Source organism: Notechis scutatus, chromosome Z (genome assembly GCF_049901735.1).
Source record: "Notechis scutatus isolate UNSWTSFEM ecotype Mainland chromosome Z, rNotScu1.2, whole genome shotgun sequence".
Taxonomy (NCBI): Eukaryota; Metazoa; Chordata; class Lepidosauria; order Squamata; family Elapidae; genus Notechis; species Notechis scutatus.
The window spans coordinates 9014082-9029262 of record NC_142025.1 but is presented as its reverse complement, the minus strand read 5'-3'; the positions used below and the strand labels follow the sequence as shown (position 1 = coordinate 9029262).

Here is a 15181-nt window from a genome sequence, read left to right as displayed (position 1 = left end):
TTGATCCTTCTAGCTGACTTCAGAGAATGAAGCAATTGTGTCATTAAAAGCCGGGGAATAATAAATACCATCAGTATTTAGAAACAAAGGATAATTTACTTCAGCCAAAACTATTGAAACAACTCAGGGAGGAGACCTGTGTTAGTCTACTGCAGGGCTGTTAAAACTCCCAGCCCGCAGGCTGGATATGTCACGCACTGGCCACGTCCACGCCTGGGTTTGCGAAGGGAAAAAAAGTCCCGATATGTCATGTGATGACGCGAGTTTGAGACAGTCTACTGCAATCAAAAATTAGAGGAAATCCGATAGCATCTTTTCTGACTAGCAAATTTTTATTAAAAGCAAATTTTCCATGAGCTATAACTCACTGTTCATGCCCCAATTTAAATCCTATGTTAGTTTAGCCATTTTGTGAGCCTAATAACTTAGTAATTATTACTAAAGCCTTTAATAAAATTCATCTGAAAATATATCAGCTTTCTGATTTTTGAGATAACCCAGACAGTTATCCCCAGTGTTCAATTTGGAATTTGAAAACTTATGACTAGAAAATAGCGAGTTTGGTCTAGTGGGTAAGGCACTAGACTAGAAACTAGATTAGTAAGGCTCAACAGAGACCTCATTTTCTTAGAGTCCCGTGGAAAAATCAGGTGGAACAATGGCTGATGACTTCTTTCCATTGGTCCACAATAGAAAGTGTCCTCACATACTGTATAACAGTGTGGTACACTGGTTTAACAGCTGCGGACAGGAAGGTACTACAGGGAGTGATTAATTTCGCACAAGAAATCATTGGTTGCCCCTAACACCACTGGATGATATCGCCAGGACTCGTTGCTTCAGCAGAGTAAGGAAGATACTTAGGGACGATTCCCATTCTGGTCAGTGTCCCTTTTCACTTTTACCATTGGGCAGAAGACACCAAAGTATAGCCAGCCGGACAAATAGGTTTAAAAACAGCTTCTACCTATGGGCTGCCAGACTCCCCCCAATTACTTGTTATAAGGATTATACTCTATACTCTTCATGTTGTATTGTATTTCTGTTATGGAGTTGCACCAGGAGAGGCTAAACCAATTTTGTTGTATACAGGTTGTACAATGACAATAAGGGTATATTATTATTAGAAACCAGGAGACGATGTATTCTAGTCCCGCCTTAGCCATGAAAGCCAGCTGGGTGACTTTGAGCCACACACTCATTCTCTCGCTCAACTGACCTCACAAGATTGTTGTGGGGATAATAGGTGGAAGGAGTGTTAGATATGTTCACCATCTTGAGATGTTTATAAAAATGATGAAGCTGGCTATAAATAATTATTACTGGACAGTTTTACAGAAGGCTGCAATGCAGAACAATAGTTCTCTTATAAGTAATAACTCCAGGGGCAACATTAAAGAAAATAGTATCACTCGCACAGAAAATTTCCAGCAGTTGTATTTGTTAGATAACTCCTAGGAAGGATAATTTTTGACAAAATGCAGGAACCAAATGGTCAAAACCTTTAATGGATTAAAAAAAAAAAAAGAAAAAAACCACGCACATACATACACACAGTTGAAAAATCTACCAAGTTTGAGAATCAAAGGATTCTTATCTGGAATTCCCTTCCCCCCAACACACTTCTCTTTGTAACACAAACTCTGATCACTTTGGTTCAGATACTTACAAGTATTGGCAAGATTGAACTTGGCTGTCATTTCAAAACACAGATTGACAAATAAACTTTACAAATTAAATATCTGATTTCATGATTACATATTTACAAATACAATTGTCCATTTTCTTAATTACATCTGGTAGTAAGATATTATAGAAAGGTAGTTATTTCCCCTTGTGCAACCTCAAAATCAAATTTAGAGGATATAGTGGCTTTCATCTTGCACATACATGTTACAGAGGCATACTCAGATAATACCATTTAAACAGGATTATGTAAGAAGTGAATCAATACACTTTAAAGAAAAAGTGGAAAATGAAAGCCCGGCTTTAAAGCTGCAGCCTATAATTTACTATTCAAAAATACCACAGATTTCAATGTAACCTCTTCAGAATAAATCATGTATTCTATAGTGCTTGAAGCTTTTTTTTAAAAAAACTGCCACTTTAAGAAAAAACACAAAAAAAAACTGATTTAAGACTTAATATGCTTTCCAAACAAGTTTGATGCTGAGGTGAGCAATTCAAAAATTCACTTTGGAAGTGATCCACTAGAATTCAAATATTCCAATAATCTAGTCAAACCAAAGTGGGGGGGATTGTAACTATCCTCATCCACTTATATAGCCTCTGAATTCTCTATCCTTTTTAAGGAGCAGGGGGTCTCCAAACTTACCAACTTTAAGACATGTGGAGCATGGCTGACTGAGGAGTTCTGGAAGTTGAAATCCACAGGTCTTCAAGTTGCCAGGTTTGGAGACTTCTGAGCTACAGGAGAAACTATTCTGAAATTATTAGTATCCTTCTCCCTTGCATTAACGTGTTGAGTGGATGTACTCTGAGAACAATGGGAGTCTCAAAACTCTTCCCAAAATAAGACAATAATTCTAGAATTTAGAAAAACAGCCTTCCCTTTTTTGGCAGGCTTTTTCCAGCACCTGAATTTAATTGCTACTTCAAACAGAAAATCTACACTGACATCTCAGGTTTAATGTCCTCAGGAAGGCAAAAGAATATAGAATTCTGGAAAGTGACAGTATCAGGCAAAGTCAGCTTCCGCAAGCGAATGATTTTGCTGTCCCATTCACCACAAACTGGTTAGTTTAAGAAGAAGGGAGCCTAAGCCTTCTCCCAATGTTATTGTAGGTGAATCTCCTAACCCACAGATGCACCCTTGGAGGATTCTATGTTCCCATCTCCCAAACAGCCGTTCAGTGTGGAAGATCAGGAAATAAAGTTGGAAAAGAATCCAGTTTTTAAAAATGCTGTTTTGGGACAAAACCTGGAGAAGATTTTTTAGCTTAAGTAAAACTCATAGGGAAACTAGTAACTCCGCAGGTGTTTTGGACTCAGTTCTCATCTGCACCAGGCAGCCTGATTAAAGACGATGGGAAATGGTTTAATTATCTGGAGCTCCCCAACTTCCTCCCCTTGATCTAAAACATAAACCTTCTGATTGGACTGGAAGTTGAATGAGGCTGGAAGCAAAAGTCCCTAAAGTTGAATGATAATGCAGCATGAGCTCTGTTTTGTTATTAGAGCCACAGGAATGGAGTATTTCTCAAGAGTTTAGTAAAGGATGCAAACTAACAACTCTAGTTAGATTATTGCTGATGTTTGCTTTCATGAAGCATTAAATAAGTTCAAAACTTTTTCTCTTTAATATTGTTTGCTGGAGATATTAAAGAGGATACTACAAGGCTCAGATTCCTTTCAGCTGTACATTGCACTTTAAATTTTGAAACTTAACACCCGCTCATTAGGTCAGTGGTGACTTATAGTATTGAACTAACTATTGTGCTCACCCTGGAACTAGTTGAGTACACCAGATATTTAATGCAGTGACATTAGCACTCTTCCTTATAAAGCAATCACAGATTGCAAGTTCTGCAAATTTGCAAAATCAAGAACACAAAGTGATCTCTTCAGAAATTCAGACAAGAGATCATTTAACAAGAGACTTTAACTAACACTATTAACTTTCCCGTTCTTTTCATGTCAAGTCCTGTTTCTGCTGTGAAACCTGCCAGATTCCCAGAGATTTTAACAAGTATCCCAGAAAAATATCCTCTTCATGGTAGAGCATAATGAAGACACACTTATTGGTGAAGTCGGTAAGAACCCATCTAAATCCATCCTGCTTAGAGACCCAAGTAGGCTATCTCTTGGAAAAATATAAATGTTGGCTGTGTGTTTCCAAGAGAAGTGATATAGGGAGCTGTAAAACAGCTGAGCAGCTAACAAATTGTTGGTTTTCAAGATGATTTTCTCCCCACCTCAAGAAGCCAGGTGCTTAAGACATAAATCAATGTAATATTCCTGTGCTAGCCCTTTTACAATAGGAGGGTCCACACAAGCCTTTTCTCTAAGACCTGGGCCCTTATTCCTTTATACAACAATGGTTCTTTCATTCAGGTCCCTTAAAGGCAACCACAGGATGAACGATACTTGGAGAAATACTATTCTACTACCTCACCATGCCATACCAAGCAATTGTCTTTGGGCATGGGTAGAATTAAGATTTGCTTCAAGGCTTTGAAAATGGCAGCTGTTTCAAGGACTTCGAAGAACAGCCATTAAGATTCAGCTTATTGTGCATGAAAAGTCTGTGCTGAACATTTTCCACCGAACAGTCAAACCCAGAAACTTCTCAGAAATAAATCAAGGTAACCTCTTGGCCACTTTATGGTGAGTTCATTTCTTCCCAGATTTAGGGAGCTCATGCTGGTAATTCAAGACGAAAAATCCTAGCTTGAACTGATCCTTATTCTGCTTTCACAAATACAGGTCAGATCCGGTTATTTAATCACTGTGAGGCTTCTCAGGAATACCCTGTGGATAAAGCCAAAAGTTACTGTACTTTTTTTTAAAAAAAAAATTCCATTGAAATCTGTCTTCTTTGAAATTAGGGAAGGTGTGTAAAAGCTTAGATTTCAAAATTATATTAGTGAAACTCTAGAGAATAATCTGATCTATCAGCCAGGAACACCTTTCAGGTGACTCCTTTCATGAAACAAAGATAAGAATTTTGTAATCATTGAAATAATTACCATTTAAAAAGCAAGTAGAGGGAGGGAGATGAGCAGGCCTGCAACTTAAGTGCTGTAATCCAAAGAAGCATCTTTTTGCTTCCAGGCACCGCCCAATGGTAACTACTCTGTTTCTGGAAACTAGATCAAAGGTCGAAACTGGGCACATCAGACTATAGGTCAAATGAGACTTGGATCCCAGGATAAGCATGATTAAGGGAGGATATTATAGGACCTTTCTGCTCCAGACAGCATAACAGATGGAAATGCCACCAAGCCCTACATGGCGTGGGGCCAGCATATTTGAAGGACCACTTCTCCCCAATTACATCTACCTGGCCAACCAGACAGGGAAGGTTGTGGGTCTTTTAAGGAGTATATCTGAAGGGATCTAGAAGAAGGGGCTTCACTGTGATGGCTCCCTTCCCTTTGGAATATTTTCACCTTGGAAATCAGATCGGCTCTATCCTTGCTACTTTTTCTGGAAGGCCCTGAAGATGTGATTCGGTCAGTGAGCCTGGGGACCCCAGATTGATTCAGAAATAATCAAGAAGATTGTATAATTGTTCTTGTCATTGCCACGGGGAGGTGTGGCGATGACAAGAACAATTATACAACCTGCTTGATTGTTTCTGAATTCTGAGATTCTGCAGTTTTTATATTGTTGATTTTTAATGCTGTACAGAGTCATCTTGCGTGAGCATTTATATAAATCAATTTAATAAGTAATAAATAAAAACAAATGATACTCCTTCTCCAGTGAGAAAAGCAAGATGATTAAAAATGGACACAAACTAATATAAACTAAGGAAGAAAGAAGAAAAAGAAAGGAATCAAGGAAAAAGCACAAGGGAAAAATGTTGAAGAAAAATAGAAAGGAAAAAGGCTTCTGATATTTTTCACATCTGCACTTATACACATGTTTTAACCTGCCTGTTTAAAGTTACACATTACTCTTCTTTCTATAAACTATCATATTTAATTATCAAATCTACACACCACAAGTTTCTTTCATTTTTATGCAAAAAGTTCATAAGAGACTTCCAGTCAGCAAATAAATGTAGTAAGCCTAATATCTGGAAGCTGTCATTAAGCTTGCCTACTTGGATGGGTGAGATGTTTAGAAAAAAACCTTTTTTTCCAACCTGTTTTTCGAATACATTTTATTTATCTAAAGTCTCTTCATTGACAAGGCTGCTGGCAGAACTATCTTGAACCCCAGACAAGGATTCTCTGTTACTCTGCGCATCTGTTATGCCAGTTGTAGACAGAAGAACCAAGGTACTTAAGGTTGAGGCCATACATTCTTAATAAAATAAATCCTTACACAGAAGGAGCAAGTTTTCCAAGACATTTCCTGAGATTGAATGCCATAGCCATTTCAAATTACAAGTTGGGCATTTTCTGTCTTACTACAGTTACGTTTATTGAAAAAAACATAAGGACTTAGCAATAAACATGTCTGCAGATTGCCTAGGTGGATACATGTTTACACTGCTTTAGAATACCTGTCATTTATGAACAGGCATCCATAGCTAATAATTATGTTTTCAGCTGAAGAAGCATTTTTCATTTTAAAAACCCAGCAGAGATATATAATTACCATAGCAAGTTGCCGTCCTATGTTTCCTACAGTCACACCTCCTGAGAAAAATATACAAGGTAGCCAAGACCGGATATAAAGGAAATCTGGAGATGTATACCTAAAGGAAAGTGCGGGGAGAGGGAGAAATGGAGGATTATTTGTAGTTTTAGCATCTAATCAAAATTGATCTGGGCATTTTGCTCTGCTGGAAATATGCGGGAAAGCATAAGGAATTCAAGATTTTCATATCTTATTAGAAGTACCAAATATGCATACAGATATATTTAAAATTGTTAATGTGTTAACTTTTATATTTACATTTTTATGCCACTGTAAGTTGCCTGGAGTTATTCTGTATAATGAGACAGGCAGCATATAAATTTAATAAATAAAAAAATAAATACAAACATGCATATTTATAGAGAATGCTTTGAATGTATCCCCTTGGCCTAGGAAAGGGAAGAACTTTTAAAAAAAAAAAATAAGAAAAATTATGATGTAGCTTTGTAAATAAGTCCATTGAAATTACTAACTGGTTAAAAGTAACACAGGCCTCCTCTAATGTAATCTTTGGCTTAAACACACAGTAGAGAAAAGAAACATAACAGTTGCTCAATACTTTCTCATTTACTTGCTGGTCTGCAACTTCACAGGGCCTATAACTCTTGGCAAATGCTTTAATGAAAGGCTGGTTTTAGGCAAAGGTACAAGAGGGAAAAATACTCTCTTTGTGCCTAGTTCCAGTCTTAACTGGATATTACCAAATCTAAAACTATTTGCCCATATTACACAGGTAAATACTAATTGTGCATGTAGAAACTAAGCTGTATTATAAAGTTAGGAATGACATTTCCTTCTTTAACAAAATAGCCATCAATATTTGAAGGGCTAGTTTGATGTAGTAATTAAAGTACTGGACTAGAAACTTAGACACCATAAGCTTTAGTTTTCCCCAGGGCTAGTAAATCTCTTTTAGGGCCATCCGTCTCACGGGGTGTAGACAAGATAGGAGTAGCAGCAAGCTTCCCTGAATTCAAAAAAATTAATGCATATGATAAAACTAATAATCAATAAAGAACTATAGTAAACTAAAACAAGTGCAGGCATAATTCATGCCTTTTAAAAATAAATTGAACAATTGGAAAGAAGGGAATGCAAGGTATACTTACTGATAAACTCCATTATAGACCAGAAACTGTGTGATTAGAGTAGCTACAAAAGCAATTGTAATCCCAAGACCAAGACCACTTCTTGAACGATCAAATGTCCACCAGAGGCCCAGCGACAAAGCTGCAAGGGTCAGGGAAAGCTGGATGTTGTTTGCAAAATCCAATTTCTAAGAAGGAAGCTAAGGAAATTTTATAGTCTGGCAAATTTCTTGCTCCACACAACTCTTAACATCTATCCAGGTATCCCACCTTTTTCTCCTTTTCATTTTCGATAGCTTCTTTACCTTTCCTACCAATATTTTTATGTCTTATCCATAACATGCACATGCAGAAATCAGTTTATAGAGTGTACAAGAAGTAGGAAGAGTATATTTGAGAGATCATTTTCTTGCAAATCTCGATTCCTATTTTCAGCTGAGTATCTCAACCTGCAGGGGGCAATCTTTTATTTTCTAAGTCCTCTTTAAATTTCATGAAATAAAATGTAAAGCATATCCTGAGGGAGAAGTTATAACACAGCAAAGAAAAACAAATTAATTATTTTCACAATTAGGCAGACGGAACTGCCACATTTATCTTAAAACAATGTCTTGTATTAATGCTGCTGGAGGATAATAGATTGTTAAATAAATCTCCAATTCTGTAAAGTGACACTTTAAAAGAATTATAGGTGTACCTTTTTTTAAATGAGTGTAAAAGAAATAATTCCTGTCCTCACAATTTGCTACATTTCCAATAAATTTTTCTTCACAATACCTAAGCAATTCCCCCATGTTCTGCAAGTGAAGATATAGAGATGGGAGTGTCTCACTTTGTTATTTAAGTTTGTTGGCATAGTGTAGATATTAGATAAAAGTGTGACTAAGTCTTTGGAAGCCAGAAAGGGAATATAAAAATCCTTCAGATCATGGTCTCTGCTGACAGTAGAATGGAATCAAGCAAGCCCTCATGCCAGATGGTTATGGTACCAGGCTAGAAACCAGGAGTCTGTGAATTCTAGTCCCGCCTAAGCCATGAAAAGTGGCTGAGTGACTTTAATCCTGCCTTAAAGTCAGCTGGGTGATTCTGGACCAAGCCCTCTCTCTCAGCCCAACTCACTTCACAGGATTGTTGTTAGGGGAAAGTATGAAGAAGAAAAAGTGTATATACACTGCCTTGGATTATTTATAAAAATAATACAGGTAGAATGTCCCAAAGGTGCTTTTTCAAGAAGCAACTGAGACTTTCTGGTTTTTCATCCAAGAAGCTTCAAAACATCCTCAAAGAAAAACCAGAAAGTTCAGTTGCCTCTTGAAAAATCATCTTTGGCACAGCCATAGACATACAGGTAGAATATAAATAAGGGTGTGGGGTTTTTTGCCAGCTCCGGTAGCTTTAGTTTTGTTCAGGAGAAAACTGAAAGAGAAACAATAAACTTTAAGCAGAGACTTTAGAGCAAAGTTTCCCAACTTCAGGAATTTTAAAATATATGGGCTTCAACTCACAAATTCTGGCTGGGGAATTCTGGGAGATATGAAGTCAGACAGTTCCAAGGTTGAGAAACTCTGTTGTAAAGTATAGATAGCATGGGCACTGATTTGTGAAACATAATTACTCAAATCAATTGAAGCTGATCCAGTAATGATGGGAAAAATGCTAGGCAATATTAAGCCTTTTCTCTCTCTCAAGGATACAGCACTTGCATGGTTAATGCCAACGAAGACAGCAATACATCGCATTACGCTTGCCCATTCTCGTTTGAATTTGTGAGGCTCACCAAGATGGCTGTCAATGCAGGGATACAGCAGGCCAATAACAGCTGTAAAAGAAAAAGTAATAGAAGAGATGTTGAAATCAGTTGTTCTGTTAACCATTCATTTTCCTCTCCCCAGCAACCAGCAAAGCCTAGTTTTCATTTTCTGAGGTACTGAAGAGTACAAGTAGTCTTCAACATATGACCATTCACTTAACAATTGTTTGAAATTATGAGTCTTTGTACTTATGATATTGCAGAACCTCCACGGTTACATGATCAAAATTGGGCATTTGGAAACCAACAAGTCTTTATGACAGATGCAGCATCCCAGGCTCATGATCACCATTTATGATTTTTTTTTTTTGGGTGGGGGGGAGGGTGACAATTAAAAAAAATGAGGGAAGCCAGATTAGTTTAACACTGAAGTAGTCTGCCTCTGAAACAATCAACAATTACTTTTACAAACAGTTACTATATTCAATAGTAACTTATGAGAAAATCTCTTTAAGCTACTATAAAATATAGAAATACACTTTTCCCCATGGAAAAATCATGCCAACTATTTTTCAGATCAGCACAAGGATTAAGTGGCAATGCCCTGGACATCTCCATGCCAACTATGTTAAGTTCAATGAAACTTAACATGCCTATGCTTTCTTTTGCCTGATTTATTTTACCGTTTATAGGTGGTAAAAAAAATCCACCAATTTCATGAAATAAAAGTGAGTTTCTTTTTCTCATCTTGACTTGCAGAGAGATTTTAAGTCTTGATGTCATAAATGGCTCTGGAGCCAAAGCTATGTGCAATCTGCCAACAGCAGCTCTGTTAAATACCATGATTTGAAACCCAATGCCTGAGAATAATTTTGGAATAATCATCAAAAGGGACTAACTTACTTAATTGAAAAGGAATTATAGTAATTCAATTTTGAATTTTTATTTGTACTTTGCAATAAAAAGGGGGTCATTTTCTATGAGCATCTTGCTAGGAACTAAAACTGCTCTTAAAATAGGCACTAAGCCAGTCTCAGTTCCTCTCTTCTGTCACAACATGTGACTTCCTTGTTTTTGATTGAGTATGTGGCATGTTCAGACTGCGAACCAATAGGAAGCGGAGCACGCGACTCACCAGTTTCCACAGCAAGCCAATTATATGGCCAAGAGTGATGATGAATCATGCCAGCTCCTGGGTTAAAAACTTGCCAAGCAATAATAGCTAGAGGAAACTCTTTCGCTTTCCAGAGTGAAAAATAACGCCAAACTCACAAAGCCTTTAGAAGGAAGGAGGAAACACACTCTGCTGCTAAAGGTGTTGTTTTCTTACATCTTAATCCGTGTTCTCCTTGTGAGGTCAAATACAGTCCTATCAAATATCAATATATACAAGCTCCTAAATGCCACTCTAGGCACCTGTTTGGTTAAATAATGAGGAAAATACTTTCAAAGTAAATAAACAAGAAAATAGCACACACCACTCTGAGCAATGAACTAACATCCTCCAACCCAGCTCAGAGCCACAATAATTGGAAACCCCCTCACCTTCTTTAAAAAGCTTCCCGCTTACCTGCTGCTGTCCCACAGCAAGGGGGCACCCACCAGGCAGAAGAGAAGATTGTAGAGATGACTTCCTCAGGGAACAGGGTTACATTCCTCTGAATCTGCAGTAAGTTTAGCACCAGGGCAAGGAAAGTGCCCACAGCAAAAAGCACCAGGCTGCGCTGCAGTAAGTCTCTGCTCAAGTTCAAGCTGCTGCTGCCACCAGGGACACTGCCTCTGTTTGGGCTGCTTGGGTGACGTGCTGCATGACCCACTAAGGTCAGGGGAGAACTGGAAACAGATGAGGTTAGCATTTCACCCACTTTGGCTGCTAGCCCTGTTGCACTTCCACCTAGGTGATCCTTGTATCTTCCCCTGGCTGTACAGGAGCAACTCCAGGTATGATTCTCAGGTTGAGGTACAGGTTTCTCCATCAGGTTTCTGAAAGAGACATGAAGGCCTTATAGAGTACAGAATACTCAGAAAGCTTTCAATAGGTTGGTTATGCGCTATTATGCTTTTATCTCTACAAAAAGTTCTTATACTTCTCTAGTTAATCCAAAGCCTGATAAAATTCCATATTATAATATGGAATTCAATAGCGCTTTATAATGCCTTGGTTAAGACCACAGGTGGAATATTGTATTACACAGTCGCCACAATGTGAAAAAGATGTTGAGACCTTAGAAAGTGTGCAGACAGCAACAAAAATGATTAGGGGACTGGAGGCTAAAACAAAGAATGGTTGCTGGAATTGGGTATGTCTAGTTTAATGAAAAGGACTAGTGGTGACGTGATAGCAGTATTCTAATGTTTGAAGAGCTACAAAGATGAGGATGTCAACCTGTTCTCCAAAGCACCTGAAAGCAGGACAAGAAGCAATGGGTGGAAACTAATCAAGGAGAAAAGCAACTTAGAACTAAGGAGAAATTTCCTAACAGAACAATTAATCAGTGGAATGGCTTGCCTCCAAAAGTTGTGGGGGCTGCATCCTGGAGGATTTTAAGAGACTGGACAACTACCTGTCTGGAATGGTATAGGTCTCCTGCTTGAGCAGAGGGTTGAACTAGATTCCCTTCCTTTATGCTGTTATTCCCATGAAGTATTAATATGGAACCAAAGAAAATGACCTTAAGGAATTTTCTCACCTTTAATTTTAAAAAGCCCTCTCCATCTTAGATCTTGGCCTACCTAATTATATTGTTGTAAGAATTAAGGATGTGAAATACCTTACAGTGAAACTGAGGCAGTAGTTCTGTGTCTTATTACCTGGCTAGAGATCTAAAAGCTCAATTAAATTGCTACTTAGCCAAGCATATTTATAAAGTCACTTGACTTCCTTATCTCATAAGAGATAAGTTCTCATAAGAGAACTTGCTTTGAACTTTTAGAACAACCACAAGATAAAACCATTACCAGTTTAAATATTCACACTGCTTCAAGGAGTATCTAATTACACAGATTCTACAGAAGAGTTTTATCTAGAATTCCAAACACCAGAATAAAGTGTATATACCACGATGTTAAAGCAGTAAGAATTTTCTAGGAATAAAACATAGTCCTTTAAACTTTTGATTAAAGGCCAACAAATGGATGACTACATCAAGTAAATCTTCTACAGGAACACCAGTGCACTCATCTACCTTGTTACTAATTGCCCTCTTCTCTTTCCTTCCATCTTTCCCAGAATTGCAGATTTCTTGAGTAAGCTGGAACTTCACATTATGTGCACAAAACATAATTTGACCCCTGGACATTTTTGCCTTGAGTATTCTGGACAATTTATTTTACAGTCAACATTTATTTCCTTGGCTGCCCATGGTTGTCTCAGCACTCTTCTCCAATACCAAAATTCAAAACTCTCTAGATTCTTTCTGTCCTGCTTCTTCAGAATTTAATTTCTATGAAATGCATGCACAATTCTGATTTTTCTATGTATAGACCAGAGGTCTCCAAATTTGGCAACTTTAAGAATTGTGGATTTAAACTCCCAGAATTCCTTAGCCAAGAATGCTGGCTGGGGAATTCTGGGAGTTGAGGTCCACAAGTCTTAAAGCTGCCAAGGTTGGACACGCTGGTATAGACCCTTCAAGCTTAACCCAGTATGAAATGCAGCATTAAATTGCCCCAATACCAGTGACATGGCAGGTTTAAATAACAGAATAGAGAATAATAGCGTTGGAAGCAACCTTTGAGGTCTTCTAGTCCAAGCTCAAGTAGTGGACACTGACTATACCATTCTGGACAAATGGTTGTATAGTTTCTTTTCAAAAGCCTCAATTTTCAAACAGATAGATCCTATAGTCGAAACATTCTCACTTTATGTAGGTTATTGAACTGCCCTTTTTCCTCTCCAAAATAGGGCAAACTGTTATAAGATGCCAGACTAGTTTTGTCTATTTGGTGCTACAAGAATGCCAATATTGTAGGAAAAAGACTGCCTCTTGGGAGATCTAAGTGAAGGCTACTTTATCTGGTAACAAAACCCCTTCTGCTGTAGGGGACAGAACTACCAGCCTGATATCTAACTTTCACCATATTCTCCAGTAAGATAACAGGGAGGAGTAGAATAAGTCTCCCTCCCACTCAGACCAGCTGTGCTTTCTCAAGACTTCACCAGCCTAAGCACTGTGACTTCAAACTTCAAAGCTAAGCAGGGTCAAGTCTTCATAGCTGGCTGGGAAACCACCAGGAGAAACAGAAGGCCAGCTTGGGAAACTGAATAAATATTCTGGAAGACAATGGCAAGCCCTTTCCATATCCTTGGCAGGAAAAAAATATATGACACAAAATCACAAGAAGTAACAAGAAGTGAAGCTTGACTCACAGGACTGCTTACGTTTTCTACTTTAGGTGCAGCCAGAGACTTACAAATTGGCCTCTTCTTCTCCCTCCAGCATTTTAACTGCCAAGGTTTGAAGGAAACTTAAAGCTTCTCATATAATTTTTCTTGATCCCCAAGGCTCCTAGCTACTAAGCCTTGCCACTGCTGCCTGCAATCATTGAGAATATGACCCCAGGTGCTTCACCACGCATGGTGCTAGGACATGATGTGCTTAACTTATTGCAGCGTGTGTATGATATAAAAGCAGAAAGCATTTACAAACAACCACTAACCAACGGTCCATCTGTCCCCACCCCTAGTAAAGGCCAACTGGATTTTATTTTTACAAATTAAGTCCCCCCTCCCCATACACCCCAAACCGTTGGTCAATCAGAAGACAACATCCCTCTTCTGGAGGGTGCATCGGGTGGGCGCCCAGTTGGAGGCGGCGGATTTGCTGCAAAAGGCTAGAAAAGCCAGAGCTGCCGCCCTTTCCTCCCCCCTTAGCAGATCGGAGGGCGAGGGGCTCCAAAACCCACCAGGTAGAGCGCGGGGACCACCCAGTTTCCCTCTCAGCCCAGTAACCTCAGGTAGACTGCCTCCAACTGTGGAGTCTCAGGTGACCGCTAACTGACCGCCTTAACCGAAGCAGGTATCGTTGAGATGGGGGGCTTTCACACTCACTCACTCACTCAGTCTATCTCTCTCTCACACACACGCACACACAATCTCCCCCTCCCCAACCTTCCCCCTGCCCTTACCTGCTTGGACTCGGGCAACGCCGTCCCTCTCAATCAGTCCCTCACGCACACGCGCCCTGCCGGCTTATAAAGGCGCGAGCCTCTTCGTGCGGCGCGCCTCCGCCCCTCCCGTGGGGCCGCCGCTGCTGCTGAAGCTGACGCGGCGGAGTGGGAGGGACAGGAGGCGGAGCTGCCGAGCAGTCCCGGGAACAGCATTGCAGTCTGGTGAGGCCCGCCAGCCAATGGCAGTCAGGCGGGCCATATGACGTGAGGACACACCACCCGCTCTTCCCTCAACTGACAGGGCGGGAAGGAGAGGAGCCAGCAAAAGCAATGGCAAGGGAGGAGTGTCGGGGGGAGAGAAAGCGCGTGGCAGGAAGGAACGTCCCAATTCTAGCGGGGGAGGGGAGGAGGGATGTTGTGGTGGCGCCCTTAAGAGGGGCCCACGTAGGGGGTGTCCGCATGCCTTTCCTCATACAGTCCGGCTCTTCCCCCGGGAACTCGGACGGCGTTGCACGCGCCCGCCCTCCCCTCCCTCCCTCTTTTGGCGTTGGCTCCTCCTAGTCACGTCGCCGCTGCTGTGTGCACAGTTGGTGGCTGCGAGAGCCCCGCGAGGTAGGACAGGTGAGAGGGCGCTCCAGAAAGAGGTGCTGCTTTTCCTGCCCTCCCACTTTTTTTAACCACCTTTGTATCACAACTCCCATCCTGGATGGGAGAGCATTGAGGGTTACTGGTAGTCCTCGACCACAAGGGAGCCTAAAACCTCTCTTGTTCAGTGGGACGTTTGTTAAATGCGTTTCTTCCCCCCACACACACTCAGGTTTGTTAAATGCGTTTCTTTTCCCCCACACTCAGGTTTGTTAAATGCGTTTCTTTTCCCCCACACTCCAGGTTTGTTAAATGC

At 39.9% G+C, this 15181-nt stretch overlaps 1 protein-coding gene across 1 annotated transcript; it reads right to left on the bottom strand.

Moving 5' to 3' along the window:
• Positions 1-1481: 1481 nt before the first annotated feature.
• On the bottom strand, positions 1482-14341 carry INSIG1 (insulin induced gene 1). The gene is made up of 6 exons (XM_026680943.2): positions 14299-14341; positions 10742-11154; positions 9116-9240; positions 7443-7609; positions 6292-6391; positions 1482-4491 (listed from the first exon to the last, which is right to left on the bottom strand). Exons 2-6 carry the CDS (start codon positions 11145-11147, stop codon positions 4462-4464), a joined length of 828 nt encoding a protein of 275 aa, XP_026536728.1. The 5' UTR covers positions 11148-11154; positions 14299-14341; the 3' UTR covers positions 1482-4461.
• Positions 14342-15181: the final 840 nt, after the last annotated feature.

Coding starts and splice junctions, on each gene's coding strand:
- INSIG1 (XM_026680943.2), bottom strand. CDS start 11,147: ATGGAGAAACCTGTACCTCAACCTGAGAATCATACCTGGAGTTGCTCC. Junction 9,241..10,741: donor TTGCTGTGGGACAGCAGCAG/GTAAGCGGGAAG, acceptor TTTCTTTTACAG/CTGTTATTGGCCTGCTGTAT. Junction 6,392..7,442: donor GTCTATAATGGAGTTTATCA/GTAAGTATACCT, acceptor ACTTTCCTTTAG/GTATACATCTCCAGATTTCC.